The sequence below is a fragment of the Talaromyces amestolkiae genome (assembly GCF_001896365.1).
Source record: "Talaromyces amestolkiae strain CIB chromosome Unknown scaffold19.1, whole genome shotgun sequence".
In the NCBI taxonomy this organism is placed as follows: Eukaryota; Fungi; Ascomycota; class Eurotiomycetes; order Eurotiales; family Trichocomaceae; genus Talaromyces; species Talaromyces amestolkiae.
Window position 1 is genome coordinate 122609 of NW_024468055.1, and position 22274 is coordinate 144882.

General features: G+C 47.0%; 9 protein-coding genes across 9 annotated transcripts; 6 read left to right on the forward strand and 3 right to left on the reverse strand.

The window, feature by feature from the left end:
• Positions 1-143: 143 nt before the first annotated feature.
• On the forward strand, positions 144-1595 carry BHQ10_008373 (uncharacterized protein; the record flags this gene model as incomplete). The annotated part of the gene is made up of 3 exons (XM_040881171.1): positions 144-386; positions 444-1007; positions 1074-1595. 3 exons carry the CDS (start codon positions 144-146, stop codon positions 1593-1595), a joined length of 1329 nt encoding a protein of 442 aa, XP_040736875.1.
• A 380-nt stretch (positions 1596-1975) lies between these two features.
• Positions 1976-3589, forward strand: BHQ10_008374 (uncharacterized protein; the record flags this gene model as incomplete). The annotated part of the gene is made up of 1 exon (XM_040881172.1): positions 1976-3589. One exon carries the CDS (start codon positions 1976-1978, stop codon positions 3587-3589), a length of 1614 nt encoding a protein of 537 aa, XP_040736876.1.
• Positions 3590-4615: 1026 nt separating this feature from the next.
• Positions 4616-5627, forward strand: BHQ10_008375 (uncharacterized protein; the record flags this gene model as incomplete). Its single annotated transcript, XM_040881173.1, has 2 exons — positions 4616-5126; positions 5179-5627. The coding sequence occupies 2 exons, from the start codon at positions 4616-4618 to the stop codon at positions 5625-5627; spliced, it is 960 nt and encodes a 319-aa protein (XP_040736877.1).
• Positions 5628-6720: 1093 nt separating this feature from the next.
• Positions 6721-8618, forward strand: BHQ10_008376 (uncharacterized protein; the record flags this gene model as incomplete). The annotated part of the gene is made up of 4 exons (XM_040881174.1): positions 6721-7457; positions 7517-7868; positions 7933-8469; positions 8526-8618. 4 exons carry the CDS (start codon positions 6721-6723, stop codon positions 8616-8618), a joined length of 1719 nt encoding a protein of 572 aa, XP_040736878.1.
• A 211-nt stretch (positions 8619-8829) lies between these two features.
• Positions 8830-10503, reverse strand: BHQ10_008377 (uncharacterized protein; the record flags this gene model as incomplete). The annotated part of the gene is made up of 4 exons (XM_040881175.1): positions 8830-8983; positions 9042-9721; positions 9768-10262; positions 10312-10503. 4 exons carry the CDS (start codon positions 10501-10503, stop codon positions 8830-8832), a joined length of 1521 nt encoding a protein of 506 aa, XP_040736879.1.
• Positions 10504-12158: 1655 nt separating this feature from the next.
• Positions 12159-13154, forward strand: BHQ10_008378 (uncharacterized protein; the record flags this gene model as incomplete). The annotated part of the gene is made up of 2 exons (XM_040881176.1): positions 12159-12182; positions 12240-13154. 2 exons carry the CDS (start codon positions 12159-12161, stop codon positions 13152-13154), a joined length of 939 nt encoding a protein of 312 aa, XP_040736880.1.
• Positions 13155-14056: 902 nt separating this feature from the next.
• Positions 14057-14494, forward strand: BHQ10_008379 (uncharacterized protein; the record flags this gene model as incomplete). The annotated part of the gene is made up of 1 exon (XM_040881177.1): positions 14057-14494. One exon carries the CDS (start codon positions 14057-14059, stop codon positions 14492-14494), a length of 438 nt encoding a protein of 145 aa, XP_040736881.1.
• Positions 14495-14785: 291 nt separating this feature from the next.
• BHQ10_008380 (uncharacterized protein) lies at positions 14786-16486 on the reverse strand (the record flags this gene model as incomplete). Its single annotated transcript, XM_040881179.1, has 4 exons — positions 14786-14889; positions 14946-15650; positions 15701-16273; positions 16318-16486. 4 exons carry the CDS (start codon positions 16484-16486, stop codon positions 14786-14788), a joined length of 1551 nt encoding a protein of 516 aa, XP_040736882.1.
• Positions 16487-17651: 1165 nt separating this feature from the next.
• BHQ10_008381 (uncharacterized protein) lies at positions 17652-20471 on the reverse strand (the record flags this gene model as incomplete). Its single annotated transcript, XM_040881180.1, has 4 exons — positions 17652-19049; positions 19097-19582; positions 19633-20216; positions 20267-20471. The coding sequence occupies 4 exons, from the start codon at positions 20469-20471 to the stop codon at positions 17652-17654; spliced, it is 2673 nt and encodes an 890-aa protein (XP_040736883.1).
• Between the last annotated feature and the right edge of the window lie 1803 nt (positions 20472-22274).

Sequence of the window (22274 nt, forward strand, 5' to 3'; positions counted from 1 at the left end):
GTAGTAGAATCTTGTAGGGTATATAAACCCCCCATAGGCCGCCGTTACAAGCTGGTCAATTTAGACTATACTGAACAAATCTTGAATTCCCGATTAAACTCATGAAAATTTTGAGATTTACTTAGACCTTCCAATCCGTCAAAATGCCCGAGTCAGATCCAACCCTCAACGGTCTAGCTGCTGCCATCACGCAAGCAGCAAGCACCATCTCCTCTTATATCGATGAACATAAGCTTCCTGCGCCATCGTTTGCAGAAGGTGGCCCCGAGAGATACCCGATGGCTCCGGAAGTTCAAATAGCCCGCCTTCAGCTCATGGAGTCGGCGACAGATTTGCTGCATCTAGCTATGGGCCCAGAAAGTTACAGTTTGATGCACCCTGTGTTCGTCAGTCAACCTGTACAATGTAAGAGCGTTTCAGGAACATCTTGCTAATTGATGTAGAATAATCATGACACTATGGTGATGGACGTTCTAAACCAATTTGACTTCTGGTCCGCCGTCCCTGCTGGTGGTTCTGCCACTTACAGCGAAATTGTCGAAGCGACTAAGTTGCCCGAGGAAGTAGTACGTCGCATATTGAGATACGCATTCACCATGCGACTATTTGCCCCCGTTGGCCGTGATTCAGTCAAGCATACTGCTACATCGGCGTTTCTATTTAAATTTCCCCCTATGCGCAGCATGATTGCTCACAACGCCGAGGAAACCCGTATCTCAGATTACTATTTCCCGGAATCGCTAAGGAGATTCAGTCTTGGAAAACCCACTTTGAGCCAGGAGGTTTACGAGTCCGGTTGGGGTGTCGCCGATGTCGACAAGACCGGCAAACTTGTATCGTACTGGGACTATCTTAAGGGTCAACCACAAGGGAAACCTGAAGGGTTCAGAGAAAAACGCTTCGCGGAAGCTATGCAAGCCGCTGCTGCGGTTGCAGGATTCGGCATCAATGAATATATGAGGGATAACTATGACTGGGCTAGTCTCGGTGAAGCAAAGGTCATCGATGTAAGTCTTCAATGTTCAGATCAGATAAATGATGCGTCCTTGTACTGACACCTTTTGATTTATTAGATTGGAGGATCTAGTGGTCACGATGCCTTCGTTCTCGCTGCAGCATATCCCAAGCTATCACTTGTTGTTCAAGATCGACCCGAGCTTGAGCCTGCTTTCCGCTCCTTGGTTCCCAAGGAATTATCAGAACGAGTCATTTTCCAAGCTCACGACTTTTTTACTCCTCAGCCAGTCAAGGCCGATGTCTACATTGTCAAGCAGATTTTCCACGACTGGCCTGACAAATATGTTGTTAAGATTTTGGAGAACCTTGCAACCCACCTCAAATCTGGCAGTCGTCTTGTGATGTTTGAGTCCGTCTTTCCCAGCCTGGACGCTGAGGGCAAATACCCCTTGCCTCGAGCAGCTATGCGCATGCTTGCCGCTACGGATCTTCAAATGCTCACTCTCTTAAATGCTGTAGAGCGGACCTTGGAGGAATGGCACACGGTTGTTAAGAAGGCTGACGAGCGGTTCGATGTTCGAGTGGTCTCATCGTCTCCACAATCTCTCCGAAGCATTATCGAGGTTGTATACAAATAAATCATTAGCTACTTTACACTGCTTAATAGTATCAAGCTTCACAAAACAATAGTCCTACCGATTGGCACTGTTAATTAACACATGGTAGTTCTGACCGAGGCGATTAGGGTACTCTAACTAAATCAATACCATGTTGAATAAATAAGATCAAGGGTAAATGTAACCTCACCTCAATGAGTAACCTATATCGCTACCCCGCATTATTTTGTCGATCGATGACAGGGATGCTATCGCCGTCCATGTGACATATCAATGAATTGTGTCTTATGGAAAAAGAAAAGCCAAAACTCAAATGGGGCAGATTTCAAGTCCTGACTACCTTTTCATTGAAGAGTTCTGTGGGAATACCCTCAACACAAAAGGATATCGACGAATTTACCATGATGTCAAAAGACAATCGCACCAGTCAAAAGCTGGAGAAGGCCTCTGATGGACTCCATGACGATCAACTTGCCATAGACGCCTTACGGGCGACTGCCAACGAACATGACATGACATTGTGGCAAGCAATACGGCTATACCCGAAAGCAATCGGATGGTCCATCTTTCTCTCAACAGCAATTATCATGGAAGGCTACGACGTTGTTCTCATGCAAAGCTTCTACGCATTTCCAGCATTCGCAAACCGATACGGACAAAAGACTTCAAGCGGCGATTACCAAGTTACAGCGCCTTGGCAATCAGGCCTGTCGAACGGTGCAAATGTTGGAGAAATTCTCGGTTTGTTGATTAATGGAATCGTGTCAGAACGCTATGGGTACCGCTTTACCATGATCGCATCTCTGAGCGCGTTGACTTGTTTTATTTTTATCCCTTTTTTTGCCTCCAACATCGAGACGTTAGAAGTTGGGGAAATATTGATGGGGATTCCGTGGGGAGTTTTTCAAACATTGACCACGGCATACGCATCGGAAGTTTGTCCGGTGGTGCTTAGAGGTTATTTAACCACCTATGTGAATGTCTGCTGGGGGATTGGCCAATTAATTGCCGCTGGGGTGTTGAGAGGATTGCTTAACCGCACTGATCAGTGGGCTTATCGAATACCATTTGCGCTTCAGTGGTTGTGGCCAGTTCCGCTGATAGTTGGTATCTGTTTCGCACCAGAGTCGCCATGGTGGTTGGTCAGAAAAGATAGAGTTGATGATGCGCGGAAAGCGTTGCTTCGACTAACAAGTCAACGGCCCGAGATCTCGGATTCGACTTTTGATGTTGACCAGACAATTGCCATGATGGTGCACACTGATGCACTTGATCGAAGACTCACAAGCGGCACTTCATATTTGGACTGCTTCAGGGGCATCGATCTTCGGCGCACGGAGATTGTCTGCGTAACGTGGGCAATACAGAATCTATGTGGTGCGGCATTCATGGGGTATTCTTCATACTTCTTTCAGCAGGCCGGGCTATCTGTTTCGTATTCATTCGACATGTCGATGGCGCTATATGCTGTAGCAATTGTCGGTGTCTTTGCATCATGGTTTTTCATGACTCATTTTGGGCGGCGAGCGCTATACCTCGGCGGACTGATATCCATGTTCACCATACTCCTCATTATCGGCCTCGTCGCTGTGGGTGACAAGTCAACCAACAGCGGATGGGTCATTGGATCTTTACTGCTGGCCTACACGCTGTTTTACGATATTACCGTGGGCACCGTAGCATTCTCCATCGTAGCGGAGATTCCTTCCAGTCGTCTCCGAACCAAGACCATCGTCCTTGGACGGAATCTGTATAACGTGATCGGAATCATCAATGGAGTAATAACTTCCTACATGCTCAATCCGTCAGCATGGAACTGGAAAGGAAAAGCAGGATTTTTCTGGGCTGGTTCATGCTTCTTGTGTTTGGTGTGGACGTATTTTCGTCTGCCGGAGCCAAAGGGGAGGACTTTTGAGGAACTGGACTTGTTGTTTGAGAAGAAAGTTAGTGCTCAGAAATTCAAGCACACTGTGATCAACCATGAGGAATCGTTTCAAGAGGCGAAGAAGACTTGAATATCATTTGTACTCAGTTCCGGGGTGTAAACAACTCGAAACGAACAATTTCATGAAATTCGAATCATAGCAGTATCGAATGTAGGGCAAATAATTTTATGACTGGTATCTTGTTCCTGCATATGCAGTCACTCCATTCTCAGCTCAAATTATTGATCAGTATCTTATTATTGGGGGCCGTCGGTACTTCAGCACAGATGCGCCTATCTTTGGTTTCAAGATACTTAGAGCTATTGGAATGGTTGACAATTCAACCCCATTGTTAATAAAGTCTTTCATCAATTGCGACGATTCTCATCTCCCAGTGATTTGAAATACCTTTCCTGAGGTAAATATGTCGTAGGTGTTTTTAAAAAAAGTGCTATTGAGTTGATGTCAAGTGAATGCATGCTCATCGCGAAAATGCATGACCTAGGCATTGTACAATTTCGATAATGCACAAACTAAGTCGCTAGAAGATAGTTTCTTAGCCTAGGACAGGGATTATGATTACCTTGAATTTTAGATCTCAGAACGGCCCCTAGATTTTATATTACTCGATGTAACGTCCACGAAAATTGTACCTAGCCCACTTACCCGAAGCGGAAACTGGCTATAACTTCGCCCGCTCGTAAGGGGTCCCTTAATCAGGGTAACAATTTGAATTATTGGATTTACGGTACAGATTTCATCGAACTATATCACGTTACTCTTTACCCGATATTCTTTTCAAAATTTGAGGACTTTTCACGAGTCCAAGCCTGGATGACATGCCCAATGCAACATACGAGAAATCGATTTACAAAATACGTATACAGGACTTTCACTGGACGATTTTCCACTTCAGGAAGTTGATGTTTTAATTTCATTAAGGGAATGTCATATGTATACATATCCCAGTGACAACTGTATCATATCTCAACTATTCAGGCTGAGGACTTCAATCCATACTTCCTTAGAGAATACTATCATTCATTTCAGTATCTCGCAGGTTGACTAAAATTATATTTCATTTCCATTAAATAAACTCGCTTTTGGGTTAATAATATGCACTCTCTTCAAACACTTTTATACGCCGGGGCTCTTGCCTCCACGGCTTTGGCATACCCTACCATTCACCAACGAGATTCAACAAACAAACTCAGCGTATACTGGGGCGCGGAAGACGACACCACCACTTTATCTGACGTCTGCTCCGACGATTCCTATCAAATCGTCAATCTTGCCTTTGTTAGTTACTTCAATGGCGATGGAGGATATCCCACCTTGAGTTTAAGTACTCTAGATGGGCCCTCTCAAGCACAACAAGATGCCGGCGCAACCTCCTTGCAAGATGGTTCATCTCTAGTTGATAGTATTCAGGCATGCCAGTCTTCTGGAAAACTGGTTATAATGAGTCTTGGTGGAGCTGTTGGGGATGCCGATGTCACTTTGTCCGGTGATGATCAGGCGAATAATGTTGCTGATATGCTGTGGAGTTTGTTTGGCGGTGGTACCGATGAGAGTCTCACTCCGCTACGCCCATTTGGGGATGTCAAACTTGATGGATTCGATATAGGTGTGTTTCAGAAAAGTTGAATGAGAGAGGCCCTTGCTGACAGTTCTAATAGACAATGAGTCCGGAGATCCAACTGGATACAGTACCTTCGTCTCCCGACTTCGATCCAACTTTGCTCAAGACTCGAGCAAAACATATTACCTCACAGCAGCTCCCCAATGCCCTTATCCAGATCAATCAGTCCCTCTAGATGTCTGCCAACAACTCGACTATGTCTGGGTTCAGTTCTACAACAACGGTGATTGCGATATTGCTCAATCTGGGTTCATCGATGCTGTCCAAAACTGGAGTGATGGAATTGGTGATGCCAAACTATTCATTGGAGCTGTGGCTAGTGATGCCGACGGGGACGAAGGGTATGTCGACTCGGGAACTTTGGTTTCGTCCTTGCAGCAAGTCGAGAGATTGGGCTTGTCGAACTTTGGTGGTGCTATGTTGTGGGAGGCACAGCTGGCTGTGAACAATGATAATTATCAGCAGGCTATTGCTGCAGCATTATAAGAATGTAGATGGTTGTTATACAAGATCAACTTTTGTTTCATGTTTGTATTTATTTCTATACACTTCTCCGAAGATCTTTAAATCAAAAAAGATCATGTTGCCGCTTGTTCAAATCATTGTTTCAGATGTACGGACTCTACCAGGTAAAAGAAGCCGACAGATATCATTTCAGATTCGAGCGTGAAATGCGAGAACATTCTATGAATGGTTCGCAACCGTTCAAAGCCCTATATTAACAGAAGTGCGTATACGCTGTTTTAACATACACAAGCATCACAATATTGTGTTGGTTCCCACAAAGCCTGCTGGTACGCAGCAAAGTATATTAACGTACCTATGCCGCATATACTTTACAACTCTCCGAAACGAAACGCTTTGTCAAATGCTGAGAATAGCATCAAATCTTTGCCGGATATGTTCACCTTTGTCAGTCTTTTACGATTCCTGAACCCTAAATCTCAGCATAAAACCGATCTTTGTGCGTACGCACGCTCAGCTTTATTTGATTGTTGTCCCCGTCAATTTTTGATTCATTATCATATGATTATAAGCTCATGCCACGATTTCTTGATTCAACACAGCACCGTGTCAGCAGAGTCCGTGGGGAGTAGATGTTCAGACATCCACGTTTCACCCGCAATGCAACCTTTTTCTAGAAAGTCAATGGCAACATTCCAGGCAACACAGTTCTTCATCAAAATGACCAATGTAATATCATAGCACTTAACGTAGCGAGTTGACATGAATTTTAGCCTTAGGGGGGCTGGATCGATCTGCGCCGAAAAAATAAAGCTTAGCCACGGTGGAGCGACTAACATGGGGGCTAGCTCAGCAAATTGGGAGCTTCAATGTGTCCGTAGCCAATCATATGTGCTGAACATAAACCCACTTCGCAATACTAGCCTAATTCAGAAAGTCTGAATTGGGACGACATCGCGAGTTTCTAGATAGCATGGATGGTGTTGATGGATATAAAAGGGGAGGATCGACCGCAAGGGTTTGATTCTCTTTAGGCATCAATTAATTACAATTAAGTCGCTTCTGACTCCTCGTATCTCAAAATTCGAAGACATCTCAAATAGGCCAAGACAGAATGTCTAGCAACGGCCCCATTGGCAAAATCTCCCAAAAGGTGGCTTCGGGCATCGCATTTGCGACCGAAGTACACCAACACAACAAAGCCAAAAAGGCTGCTCGGAAACAGCAGGAACTAGAGGGAAATGCGGCACAACAGATTCCACCAGAAGATGAAACCAGATCCATCCACACCCCAACATCTCCCCATGAAGAAAAAGAAAGAGAAGTATCAGAAACACCAATCCAAGGCGACGACGACGAACGCGAATGGGAACTCGACGAAGCTCAGGACGAACTCGTCGAGGGCTCCGAACCGCAACAACACAAATCCAAAAACGGCGCAGCCAACCCGGACAAAGTCATTGCTGCTTTTCTCTCTCGGCATCCGTTGAGTATCACCATCAATCCTTCTGCGCCGCCGCCATCATATGAGGCTGCTACCACAACACCTCAGGCAGCGGCGGGATACAAACTCGAGTTCCCAGTCGTAATCCCGCAGCGTAGGCCGCAAAGCAAGAAGCGTGGCTTCATTCGCGCTTATGCGCCTGATCTCGCGAACATGGGCATTGATCAGGCTACCTGGCTGGATTTTATCGAGACGTTTAACGAAGCTAGTCTCGCGAACCCATGGATCAACGCGCTCAATCTTGCGTCTATTGCGACAAATGCGTTGCCGAGCGCGATCGGATTCGCGGTTTCGTTGGCTATTATGGTTGCGACTAATATCGCGATGGAGACGCAGTCTAGATATCGGTACCTTGCCTCTCCCTTTCGCGTCTTTCTGTCGATCATGCGAAGCTGATAATACATAGACAAAACAAGGCCCTCGACAAACTCAACACCGAGTTCTTCCGTCCGCGAGGGCTATACTGTCTCGTGATGACATGGGACTCCAGCGCAACAAACAGCCGCACCACGAATGTCGACTTAAACACCGTTATTCAAAAGACAGAAAACACCCTAGGAAAAATGTCACACAAATTCAAATATTCGAGCGGCACAACGAGTGAGTTTGAGTTCATGCAGACTGCCGAACTCGTGTTTCCTGGATTAGATTATGTTGCATCTGTGCCGAAGGAGGAATCGCAGGGGCTCAAGAATAAGATGAAGAGGGGGAAGAGGTTTGTGGATGATTATATGGATCGGAAGGCGCAGGCGAAATTTGTAGGTCTCATCTTTCACCCCCATTACATCAGTATGGGGGAGATTGGACTAACATGATCGATAGGCCGGCGAGAATCCGGATAACCTCCTCACCAAAGGGGTAAATCCAACATTTGCGTCCAAATACTCCGACCCAAATCACCCTATCCACAGCGGCTCGATATACTCGCTCGTCAGTCTGGGGCGATTCAATCCTCCTAATTTCAGAAATCTGCAGACACGTCCACAAGGAGCGTTCGGTCGAAGGACTGGAGGAAGTCTGATCACGAGCGTGATAGATGCCAGGCTCGGTGGCAGACAGGATGCTTTTGGTGGCCGAGGAGCTAGGACAGACCTTCTGGGTAGACGAGACCCGTATTCGAGAGGTGGTGGCGGGCCTATTGGGGGATTGTTTGGGTTGGTAAGTATGGCGGCGCAGGCTGTTAGTGAGCGAGGCCAGGACTCGTCGCGATTAGCGAGTCAGCAAAATGGCTATCAGCAGCAGCAACTACAACAAGATTCTTATGTTTCGGAGAATCAGAATATCGGAGGACGCGAAAGGCCTATTCCCCGGGCAAGGTCGGACAACGGGCCGCTTGGGATTGGCAGATTACTTCAGCAGGTATTTCCCTCATTTCCTCTCTTTTTCTCGTCAATTACGTGCTAATCCAAGTTCAGAAAGTCCTCTATCTAATGGTGGTCAACATGCCGACCGAGGAAGAGCTCGCTCAGGCAAGGGAACTGTCTAGGGAATGGGATATGCCAAATTAAATATTGTTTGATGCAAAAATATTGTTGAGTCTTGATCAGGAAGGGATATCATACAGTATTTCATAATGTCTATCTATCGTATCACCTCACCGGCACCGCTTAGTGGCGGGCCMTCTAATGAAGTCTATACACCCTCTAATGCCTATACCATCTATATGACCATATCTATAAAAATCCCACGGAGTATATGCGACATGATAAGAAAACGAGATTAGACAGCACCAACAACAACCTTCTCGGTTCGTCGCCAGGCTTGACCGCGCCACTGAAGCAGCATGGTTGGGAGCAGACTGACTCCAACCAAGAGCGCAGCGGCCACACCGGCACTCTTGGCTACGCCGACATTGTTGAACATATCAGGGAACCTACAAGTAATGGTTAGCAATTTTCTCCAAATACGTCGTGCGCAGAAATGATACGTACCAGAATGGTCCAATAAATCCCCATATTTGACGGACAAAGGTAATGAACACACCAACCGACGCAGCCTCGGTATGGTTCGTGTCAACGGCGTAGGTAATTAGCACGGTCGTGACAACCTGGTTACCAAAGGCAGCGATAGCGACACCCACTACGGGAGTCACGTTCCACGAACCAGCAGGCGAGTTTTGAGTCTGAACGAGGAACACCACGACACCGGCAATGGCGAGCAGGAAACCGATATAACTCAGCCAGAGACGGTGCTCAGCTGCGGCATGCTGTCCACCCTGACGGCGGGCTTTCCATCTCATCCATGAATCAGACAGTGGTCCACCTAACTGTTCGCCGAGAACTGAACCGATGACCAAACTTAAAAATTGCAGACCCAAGGACTGTGCGTCGAGGTCAAACTTGAGCTGCAATAATTGAGGGATTTCGACGGTACACATGACACTTGCAAACAAAAACACCATGGCATATGCAGCGGCAGGAATCATCACAGTAGGTCGAGTGGCCAATGTCAATGGTTTGACGAACTCGTACAGGGTGAAAGGAGCAGGGTCAATGCGGCGGAAACTCAAATATTCCTGTCGGAATCCAGAGGGAACTGGGCCATCCCAGCCGCCAATATAGCGAGTTTCCGGTTGCAAGAAAATGCACAAGAAGAATTGGACTCCGTTGACCTGAAACCAATAAGTAAAGGATTCAACATTGGGGGATAAAACTTACAATAGCAAGAACCCAGTAGATCCATCGGTAGCTCACGCGCTCAGCAACGAAGCCGAAAATAAAAGGAGATAGCGGGACTCCCAAAGTAACAAGCAGTGTCCAGACACCCATGTACTTGGCGCGATCACGCTTGAAGAAACATTCCATGACTACAGCACTGCCCAAAGCACCAGCTGGGCTAATGAAAAAGGCCACCAATGCACGACAAGCGGCCATTGAGGCATAATCCGGGCTCTTGGCGCATCCAATATTGCAGACTAAGCTTCCGATCAACGAGATGAGGAAGATCGGACGACGACCGTATCGGTTCGACAATGGCTTCCAAAAGAGAGGAGCTCCTCCAAGGATGGCAATTTGTAATGAGGTCAAATACGAGGTCGTGGTGATGCTGATTCCCAAGTCGAGGGAAATGTCCAAGTATGCGGGGATAATAGCAGCGGCGGTGAATGTGCCGAACATGGCGTGGAATGCGACTAATGTGAGATTGACGACTTTCTACAATCATTGTTAGCGGCGACTTATCGAGCCAGGAGAGTCGACGTACCTTCCACGAGGGCCAGTTGTATGGGTCGGCATCGTCCATTGCAGGTACGGGGTCAAGTTCTAGGGTACCATGTCGTTCCAAAAGATATTCTCTGTGACGAGGAGCCAATTCAGTCATGTTTTCCGGCACGGGCGAAGACTGTTTCTCGTCCATGATGCCTTGAGTCACTGTATCGTCGACTTTCGAGTCCATTATCGATATGTTTTATTGAAAGGAATACTTTATACAAGCCGAATACGGGGAGACTGAACAGCTTCCTTCGAACGGGCCGAAGAAGAAACAATGTAACCAACCCGAGCCGTAGTGTATGCAAGTAATGCTAGTCTGGCAGGCTGGTAGCAGGGGGGGGTTGATGGAACTCGAATAAGAAGTGAAAGAAACAACGTGGAAGGCGCGCCTTCATGTACTAGTGCCCAGCCCAGATACACGTACTCGGCTATTCCGACGACGTTTGATCTTAATTTGCAATCAGCAATTCTGTGGTACACCCGTCGACGGAAATACCCCGAGCGACCGAGCGCACGAAAAGATGGAGAATTGATGGTGTTTTCTAGCACACAGTGTGGAGGAATACTCCATACGGAGCAGTGCGGAGAGGGCGAGGGTGGGTAGCCGGTAAGTGAAGGCGAGAAAAACGGCAGATGTGAAGCTCCTCGAGTTCACCGGGCGATATTTTTTACATCTCCACGTGCCGCCCGTCAGGCATGCAGGCAGCCACGCTCTCTTGGCGACGGACGCTAGACCCAGTACGGATGATGGCTAAGGCTTACTTCAAGAGACTTTGCTGATCAGTCGCTAGTTAACTAACTCTATTCATTGGAATGATTCAATTGAAGCCGATCAATTTGTGCACAAACCCACACAATAACGTCGTTTGATAATCACTTCGTCAATTGTGGAGGGATTCCCCGCGGGGTTGCGTACATTGAGACATCCTATCTGGGCAGAAGTGAGGGAGAATGGAGCACAGGGCTAAGAATTCATCCTCGGAAGACGTACTCGGCAATCGGCTAGCCGAGTGCTTTTTTGCACTGTTTGCTTGGGTATTTTCCGGAGACCTTCCATATTAGGTTAGGGCAGACTCGTTGGCTTTCCATCGAAGCCTAAAAGACAGGGCATATTCTTATAATTAATCTATTATCCCTCGATGCGAGTCACCTGAGCACCTCCAAGACTGTATTCATGCAAGGGCCGCTTCTTTATTGGAAGCGATGGAGGTCTCGTGACCAAAATCACTCTCACGAGAAGGCTTGCCTCATAAAGTCTACAGCATCTCCATCATAAGTCACATCACGGCAGCTCTGCAACCGTTATATATTATATTTTTGCATCCAAATCCGCTTCGTCGACGACAAAATAATGACTAAGCAAGAGTCGGCGTCGGCTGGTCGGTAGGTCGGACGGCCGATACCACCGATGCTCGCCAAGACGAAAAGCGGACTTACCAATACATCCGAAGACCAATCAGATGCCGCAAAGTGAATCTTAGTTGACGGTAAGCCTTCTTTGTCGCCGATGCGCGAGTCGTTCTTTGATAAATCAACGGGAAATGCGTCACGGAGGGTGGCAGGCGCCCACGGAGGGTGCTATAATGCGAGGCCGGTGCGAGGCACGGTGGTTCATACTATGTGTACTCCGTACCGATGAGGCAGATATTGAGGAGGTCGATTGATAAGCGCGAGGTGACGAGCATGGTTATAAGTTATAAGTATGCAGGGGATGTCAAAGACCTACACCAATAAACAAAACACCATCATACTCCAAGAGTCAACTCGACATACATACACATAAGGGTCCCTGAGTGTGAGACAACAAAGTCGACAGGCATCTCACATACAACATACAACATGGACACTGCAGCCATAGCCAAGGTATGACAGCCCTAACTCAGCTCCACCAGAATGTACATACGAATCTAACACATTCAGAACGGGGCTCCCTACCCCAGTCTCACAGCCCAACTCGGCCTTACGCCCATCACCAGCGTCGACGTCCCCGTCTGCTGCGTCTTTCTGGTCCTCTATATCCTCGGCGCCGCCAGCCACATGACCATCTTCCAGCTCAACCGTCGCAAAGGCCACAAATTCATCCCCAGTGCCGTCACATTCGGTTTCTGTATGATGCGCACGCTGACTTGCTCGCTACGGATCGGCTGGGCATACAAACCTACAAATGTGTCGCTGGGGATTGCGTCAGCGATCTTTTCGAATGCGGGGGTTTTGGCGCTTTTTGTGTTGGACCTAATCTTTGCGCAACGATGTCTTCGAGCCGCATTTCCCAAATTCGGATGGACGAAGATGGCACGTAACGCATTCTTAGTGAATTACTTGCTCATTCCGTGTGTGCTGGTTATGCTTATCGTCACGTCGGTTTACACGCACTATACCCTTGACCAGAGCTCGCTCAAGTCGTGCCGCGATACTCTCCTCGTAGCAACGACGTATATGGCTTTCTTCTCATTTCTGCCGCTCGCATTGACCATCATCATCGCCATTGTGCCGAAAGGTGCAGACAGCGAAAACTTTGGAGCGGGCTCGTTTGCGGCCAAGCTCTGGATTGTGGGCGTTACGTCGTTTCTGCTGTGTTTGGGAGCCACGTTTAGGGTTGCATGCAATTTCATGCCGACACGACCTGCGACAGATCCTTACTCCTTTCAGGGACGAGCATGCTTTTACGTGTTTTATTTCACGCTTGAGGTCTTGGTGCTCTACACTTTTCTCTTTGCGAGAATTGATAAGCGATTCTGGATTCCTAATGGAAGTCGAGGCACTTATCTGGTGAATGGACTTCCCAAGGAGTCTGCTGTGGAAGAAAAGTCTGAAGAAACGATTCAAAGTGTTTAATTGTTCCTTTGTTGATTGATTAAAATGGTGTGGCTGTATGAGCGTTGACTTTGCATTGGGAGCGTGGCCTAGACTTATTTTGTGGAACATATTACAACGAATTAATCAAACTTCTTCACTCTATACCCCCTTCTTCATGTTTCAATGATGCTTATGCAGTTACTAATGATAGAATGGACATTACTTGACAAAATACTCTCAGACAGACCGGTAGCTGCTATAACTAATCCCCATCGGAGCAGAAAATAGATATGACACATTGAATCACACACTTCGAGGAGTCAGTCAACCAAAGCACCCTGTCGAATATGCCCACCAACTTTGGCAAGTTTACACAGCAGTATAACAGAATAACAACACCAATACATTGACATCTCTTTGGAGAACATTCCATCATTTACGCGAGAAATTCGATTACTCATCCATGTCAACTGATATACTCATCACCTTGCATCCCCGGAAAGCGACTAAAAGTCGATTACTGAACAAAGTTTCGCTTTGCGCCAATCGGAGGTGAGGTCCGACAACAAGAATGCTTCGGAAAATTAAAGTTTCACCTTTGATCAACTGAAGAATCGAGTTGAAATTTAGCATTGACGTGGACTTTGTGGAGAAAAAACGCACAGTGCGTAGGCTCTCTGTGGTATTTTGAAGATGTCGGTGGTTGAGTAATCACATCGCATGGATTTATACTTTGGACTCTATACCTATTCTAGGGATCGGGATGATATACGTATTCGTATGTTTGTCTTTATATGGTGCTTGATGATGTCTTGTGATATAAATGATTGATCTATCTTTTACCTCCAGGCCAATATCCGTTTCCAACAAACCAAAAAAGCCCTTTAAGTGGTCAATTGACGTCACAAATCCGAGTTCTACCCAAAACAAACAATATCAAAATGCCCTTCTGGAAAATCTACCACAGCACCAACACCCTAACCCAAGAGGAAAAATCCACCCTCTCCGCCTCCATCACACAATACTACATCTCTGTCGGCCTCCCCGCCTTCTACGTCAATATCTTCTTCCTCCCTTTGACCTCTGATAATTTCTTCGTCGGCGGAACTCCCCAGTCCCAAAAACTGTCAATTGAGATTGTGCATATTGCGCGACAGTGGGATTCCGCACGGACTGAGAGGGCGACGTATTTTAAAAACAAGGTGGATGAGATTTTGAGGCCGTATACAATCGACAAGGGCGTGCAGGTGGAGTATTGTGTGATGCAGGGCCCGCCGCAGTTGTGGAGAATTAATGGGATTGATCCGCCGGAGGGGAGTGAGGATGAGGTGTTGCGGGAGAGGAATAGGGCGTTGCTTGAGGAGTCGGTGAAGACGTGAAGTCTTGGGAAGAAGATAGGTAAATAGGTTAGGTATGCTGTACTCTTCTGGCTCTCGGAAGACTGTGGCCTCCACGACTGTTGAATGTTTTTATGAGTGTAGCGGCATAGCGATTGAATTATATAAATCAATGGCCATTTCGTCAATCTACAGCTACCTAGGGTTGATGTAAGCTATATAACCTATATAACCTTTGAAAATTGACAAGTAGATATCGGAATAGTAATTATATACATTTCTGTCCGTTCATATGAACACATTCACAAACCTCTATACATAAGTAAATGTACATTACTGCTGGGTCGTAAAAGGTCCCACCACCGTCAAATTGTCAATCCTGCCTAGCAGGAACTCGAGCTGACGATAAGCAGCCCCAGGAACATATTGCGGGATTTCTACAAAAACGCTTATTAGTAAACGTTACAACCACATCGGCAGAAAAAGGACTTACCATGTCCAGATCCATAAACACTCGAAAAAGTTAACCCACGCTCCGTATGCGCAGTTCCCAGAATTCCACCACCACCACTCCAAGTCACAGGATCAACCTGACTACCGGCCGTATACGGTACAAACAACTCCTCCGTAGGCGGAGACTGGAAACCCTGAGCGCCGTTCCAGGTCATGTTCTGAATCGTTGCGAGGGAACCATTCAAGAACAGCAAATAATCGTACCATCCATGGCCAATTAGGACGTTGTTGGTGGCTTCAATGACACCGGGCAAGGGGCCCAAAGCGCTCGGGACGGAGCCGTCGCCATTGGGGAAGATATTCGCTTCACCGCAGACGGAGTAATCCGTCGGAGGAGCATGCAGTGCAGCCTGCACATCGCTCTGGTTGAAGTAATCGTTCGGTCCTTGGGCTACGGAAGGAAATCCCATTTCGTCCCAGAGAAAAGGGCAGAAATCGGTGAGATGATAGATGTTGAAACATGGGTTTATCAAGGTGACTGCAGCGATGATTTGGTCCCATGTATCGCATCCAGCGCCGTTTGCGCTGTCCAGGGATGGAAAGTCGCTGGGCGGTGGGTAGGTGAGTGCCTTGTTGAGGAAATCCGTGTAGCCGCATTGGGCATCGGCGGCGTTGATTTGTTCCATGAACGTATCGTTCAGCCCAAAAACGTTAGAGAAGTAATTCAGCGCGGCCACGGCAGGGGCTGTCATCGTTAGTTCCTATTCGGCATAAGACGATGGAGAAAAGACTTACCGTATATCATCACCGAATCGTCATTGATACTAGGATCATTGATCTGAATGCCCTTCAGGTTAAAATACTCCGTATCATTCTGGTTGATAAATCCCTCCGCAAGATAAGGAATATACTGTCCCGCGTAACTCTCACCGGTGATGTACACCTTGTATCCTTGCATGTCGAAAGTATCAATGAACCGCTTCCAGAAATCATTGAATTGATTTGAAACATCAACCTCATTCTGAACGGTCGCCGGACCAGGCGAAAAGCCCGTACCGGCTGGCTGATCAACGTAAACCACATTCGTCAAGTTGTTGAACGAATATGGGTTTCGCACGGGCTGATAGACACCCGATTGCCACGAAAAGGGGCCATTCTCTTGAAGCAGGCCGTCGAGAGAGCTGCAACCGGGTCCGCCGTTGAGCCAGATGGTGATTTCTTTCTCGTTGTCGCAGTTTGGATTTACCGTGGGAAAGAACCAGAAGAATAGACTTGAGTTGCCGGAAGGGGTGTTGTCGAGGAGACCGGCGTATGACTCGCCGATGTCGAAGGGTACTTGGGGGAAATTGGTGCCGTTGACGGCAAATTCTATTGAAATTAGCTTGATCAAAAATTTGAGATTGAGAACATACTCTCTGTTTTGTTGGTAAGATATTGATGGCTGATGCTTTTCTCGACCTCAACTGAGCGTTTATTCAGCGCCGGGATGAGAGGCTTGGATTGTTTGGCTTTGATATGAGGGTTACTCTGCACGGCAGCTGCTGCTGCCGCGAGTGTCGCGAAAACTGCCCAAGTATGCATTTTACGTCAGGTGTAAGGGCTAATGCTTGAAAAACTGCAAACTGAACTTCAAGACCAAGAACTCTTCGCCTATTTATCTACAATGTAGATAAGAGACACGGCGATCATTACTTCAGCTTAAGATCCGAAGTAACCTGATCCAGCAGGTGCGGTGCATGGTACTTTATTTGGTAACCTGGTGCGTCGTCGATCACTCATTGGGTCATGCTCGTATTCGAGTACCCATCACAAACAAGAATAGTGGGTAAATACGAGCAGAACAATAACGTCTTTTTCAGAAAGTATCATACTACGGAATAGCTAGACCTAGTCCGTCTAATAACGGACAAACGAAACAATATACAAGCAACGGCTGTAGCGGCTCCCGGGATTTGATTTGGATTTGCCATCTTCCTGCAGGCTGGCGATCTTCGAGTCCTGGTCTCGTAGAGTAACATTCTCGCGGGCGCATGCGACAGTCTGGAATTAGGGCTTGCGGGGCTGTGGAGCTTGAGGCACATGCAAGGTTATGATTCTGCCAATCTAGTTTTCCCTACGGAATTAATGTAGTATGCAGCAAGGCCTTGTCATTTGGTGCTATCACACACCGTTTGATTGAAAATTGAGTACAGGTCCATCGGAACTGAAGCGTGACTCGGAATAGACCGATACTCGAGAATAATTTCATCCGAGAAGTGACACCGATTGAGAAAATCGATAAAGATTCAGTGCAATAGCTGTAATTGCTGCAGCGGTATAAATAAATGTGCTAGGCTAGCTCACAGCCCCAAGCTGAGCCCCGGGTTGAATCATTATACTCCGTACTACATAGCCTCGATCTGGCGATCTTCAGCCGCGTCTTTAGAGTTTTGACTCTAATTCTGTCGGTACGTCATCATTGAAGGATATTCGCGCACCGTAGAAATGGCAGATTGTATGAAAATGATGTTTGAATGCTAACAAAAGAGGTGTATTGCATGTGAATGGATAATTAATTAAGTATACATCTTGAGGTGAGAATATTATGCACCCGCTCTTTGATCATTGTCTTTATCGCGTCTAGTCACCAAGGCAACCTTTGACCTCTCGCAGTCTACATTGATTACACGAGTCATAAAAGCCACAACATACAAGAAACTTGTTCATTATGCATCATCATATTTAATCCTATTGAATCATCGAGTCTTCAAACATCCACCGTCCAACTCCCACTGAATCCCTCATCAATCTGACGAACAGTCCCAACTCGCCCATAGCTATCCGTGTTAGTACTGTTACTACCCCCAGCACTACTCAAGGTACTACTACTCAGTACCGTAACACCCTTGAACCCCACGCCCGGATCATAATCAAACGATCCACTAACCGACAAATGCCCATTATCATACGTGAACTGCAGGTACGTCGTCTGCGCCGGCTTGACTGACTTGCCGTCATCAAGGTACAAACTTCCACTCGCTTTACCGTCCACGTCCGGGGCAACCAATATCTCGAAGTCGTGCGTACGAAGCTGCGTCGTCGTGTTTGCGGCCCCGGCATTTGCGCGCAAAGGCAGAATTGAGCCGCCGCGGATGTGGACGGGGATGTCCGTGTAGGTGACGTTGTCGAGATTCAGAGTGTTTGTGCCGTCGGGCGTGACTCGTTCACCAGTCCAGAAATCGTAGAAAATGTCCTGAGGCGGAAGGTAGAGAGAAACGCTTTCCGACCCTTCCACGGTGACGGGGGAGACCAAGATTGACGGGCCGTAGAAGAATTGGTAGCTGATGTCAAGTGTGGTTGGGTCGTTAGGGTACTGGAAAAACAGCGGGATGATGGTTGTCGGTGACCCGTCGACTGTTTGCTGATAGAATGCTGTGTAGAAGTAGTCTAGTAATTGGAAGCGAGCAGTTATGGCTTTTTGTGCTGCTGCAGTAACCAACGGCCAGCGGTAGAATTCTTGATAGTTTGCTGAAATGTCTGCATGGTTACGGTAGAAGGGATACCAGGCGCCTAGCATCGCCCAGCGTGCACATAGAGTTTCGGTGGTGTTGTCGTTGAAGCCGCATACATCAGCGCCAACCATGGGGATCTGGAAAATGGATGCGAATTCCATGTTTTGGATAATAGACAGTAAATAGTGAGCCCATATAGAGGCGTTGTCGCCAGTCCAGTGGCCGCCCCTGGTTCCGTCTCCGGCGAATGTGCTACGTGAAATGATGAATGGTCGTTCGGCTGGACGACGGGCTAAAAGGCCCTGTCGAGAAGCATCAATCATATATGATGCATACAAGTTGTGAGTATCGTATTGGACATAACCACCATACTCGGGGAGGTCGGGCCAGATAGTGCCAACGGTTAGAGCGCCAACACCGTTGGCGATAGTATAGCCTGGGTTGTCAAGATTACGACCGGAAAGCCCTGTCATATTAGCTGACGAGGTGTCCCGTTTGATTCTTCGCGAGCTTGTACCGGGAGGCTGGAAGTCAGATGGAAATCCAGGGAGAGGGTCCCATGTTGTGCGGAGTGCTGGCGGAGCTGGAGGGTCATTGCCATCTATTGCTGCTTGCACTGGGTTTGAGCAGGGATAACCACAGAAGTTTGCCGGCTACATTGAGTCAGTCATGTCCTACATGTCAGAGGAGAGAGACGTACCTCGTTCATATCAATCCACATGCCATCAACTCCCACGCCAGACTGATCATCAAAAAACGAACCAATCTGTCCTGTCCAGAAAGACTGTGCATTCGGATGGAACCAATCAACATAAGACACCGCTCCAGGCCACATGGTCGCCACGAATGTGGTACCGTTGTCATTTTGGATTAGTACATCTGAAGACACCGCAGCGTCGTATGACGCGCTATCATTTAACGAGACCGGCGGATCAACCATCATGATGTAATGTTGTTCATGGTTGTGCAGGTAAGCCACTAATTCTTGCATCTTATGCAGCGGGAAACGCTCTGGGTCGAGTGTCCAAGTTCGTCGAAGATCCATATAGTCGATGTCTGTCCACATGGTTTCGAGTGGGATATTGGCCTGCGAATAGTTGTAGACTACTTCGGCAACCCACATGACGTCTTGGTAGCCGTACTTGCACTGATGGAAGCCGTAGGTCCAGTATGATTGTTGCGCCGGCTGTTCCATATATTAGCCATATTCTAGCAGTGATTATTAGGAAAACATACTAAACCGACAACACCAGCATACTGACGAGCAACATCAGCCGGCGCCGGACCAGACAGGAAGTAAAAATCTAGCACACCGCCGAGTGTATTATACTCCAAGTACTGCCCATCTTCAGCAGTCTGGTTGATTTTGATATCCATACCATTACTGTTCGACAAAAATACGCCATGGGCCTGGCTGTCTCTCATCTCGATGTAAATCGGATGACTACCATAAAGATTCGAATGCGTCGGCAAAAACGCCTGACCGGTATTCCACAATGTGCGCGTATAATCAGTAGTTTCTCGTTTAAATGAGTCCGAATCCTCGCCCAAACCGTAAATGTTGGGGTTTGATGGCAGCGAGGTTCGCAAGCGCACATATTGACTCTCAAAGATCAGATTTGTGCCGGATGTGTTGAAAATAGTCTCTCCGCTAGAGCTGCGCTGGATAGCAAACGAAAACGGATTTTTAGTGTACTCGAATACCAAGTCTGATTGCTGAGAGGATGAATCCTGTTGACCTGATGGAGGGTCCAGGATTGATTTGGGGATTTGGTAAACTTGTTCATTTTCGTCGTAGATTTTGACGTGGAGTCGTGAGTCTATCTTGTCAGCATCTGCTATATTCTTTATGTATTATAGAAGAACATACTTGTTTGGTATTCTACCAATAATTTGAGATGAGTCAAATCCTCGCCGTAGGTATTACAGGCACTACCGGCAAGTATTAAATCTCCCGTTATTTGGCTATCTGACTCGGCCACATTTCTCAATGTGTAACCCGGGCAGTTGTCGATAGAAGCAGCTGTAGCCGCAATCCCCAGTAGGGGAAATAAAAGAATTGACCTCCACAGCATCGCGACACCTAAGAAGCTATGCAGAATAAAATTACTAGAGTCGAGAATTCCAAGCGGGGAGCAGCAGGATTATGTACAGGTATATTTATCAACATTCCATTTCTTCTCCACACTTTTTTTCTAGTGTGCAATTACGATGTTTAATAGGGGTATGCATTCCGGCTGCTTGCCATGCGGGCTTTCCGATCGACCAGCATCCCACAGCAAATCAAACAAGGGATGAGGGGAGGAAATTGTCCTAGGTCAAGACTAACTCCTTAGTACACAGGTAAAATATCAAGATCTAGCCGAGTCGTTGAATGGATTCATTCAAAATCCATCATAAAGGAATCAAATTTTGCTCCGAGATGGTCTCATGACTGAACGTTACAAGCTACGTGGGAGTGCTGGAGATCGCATGATTGACGCCATAATGCGATGGTAATTTTTCCCTAGTCGCGGAGTAGCCTCATGACTGTGAGAAATCAGTCTGTGACTATAAATTCATTTAATGACGTTGCATTGTAGTAGGTTGAGACGAAAGCAGGGTGGGTAAAGGGAGCTCATTAGCCCTAATGTTTGTTGCTAGCTTACCTTTTTGGGTGAGTATACACGACTCGATCATGACATTCGGTCCAGATGAAAATTTCTCATTTCGGTCTGGGGTTTCAGAGTTTACTATTACATGTACCTTCTTCAGTAATTATTCCATAGACGTATCTCGCATGAGGGAAACCTTCTTTTTGTGGTAAACCTCCTTTCTCTGCCTAGTAGTCGGAAAAAGGTCACATCTCAACCACATGTCTACGCTACGGGGTGTTTCACCGACGCTGATCCTCTAATTTAATGACGAAACAAACCAAAAAAAAAATTTCCCTGCTTTGTTCCTATCTCCGTGGTCTGTTGACCACTGACCAGTATCGGCCAGGATATAGACCGAGGGGTAGACGGCTGTCGATCATGTCGTTTCGTGCGACTTGAGGCATCTGATAGGCTCTAACGGTTGACTTGAGCTGTCTTTGGCACTGGTCGGTAAGGGTCCCCCGCTGTCGATCCCTGTACTTAGTCTGGTATAGTTCCAGGATTTAAAATTGGGGAAATGAGGGGATGACTTTTGATTTGATGCTTAGTATGAGGACAGGAGCACATGGCCTGAATCATGATTTATGATGGCACAAAAGGGGGATGTCGGTGGGTGAGGTTGCATTCTTTGAACGGAAATGGTACTACCATTCATCATCAGCGTGACTTGGTTATAAGATCAAACGCTAATGTCTATTTAGTGCCCGCAAAATCTACATGTCGAGGTGCGATTAAGGATTTTAGCAGCAAAGCCCTAACAGGTGACTTTTTTAATATGTCTATCTCATGTGCTTTCCCTCCGGCACGATTCTATCCAATCTAAAATATCCAAGCCAACATCTGTATCCATACATCCCAATTCCTATTCCATCTCCCTCGACTTCGATCTCGCCTTATACTGATACCGAACTTTTCCAGGCGGCTTCTCCTTTTCCTTTTCCACAACGCTATAAATAAACCGCTCATTCACAGTCTGCATCCGGTCTCGCATGTCATTTTCTCTTACCTGCCCAAAGACCAGTCAGCTAGTCAGTCCATTTCGCATATTCGTATCACTGTCCGAGCGAGAGGGAGAATCACCATATATCGACCCGTAGGCTTGTCTTGGTCATCTTTTACGAGCGAGTCTATCACGCCTCTGTGTCGGTATGGGTCTGTCGATAGCCATCAATATCAGTCATATAGCCCGCGAATGAATCAAGACATACTGTCGATGGGACTGTACTCAATCCACTGTCCAGG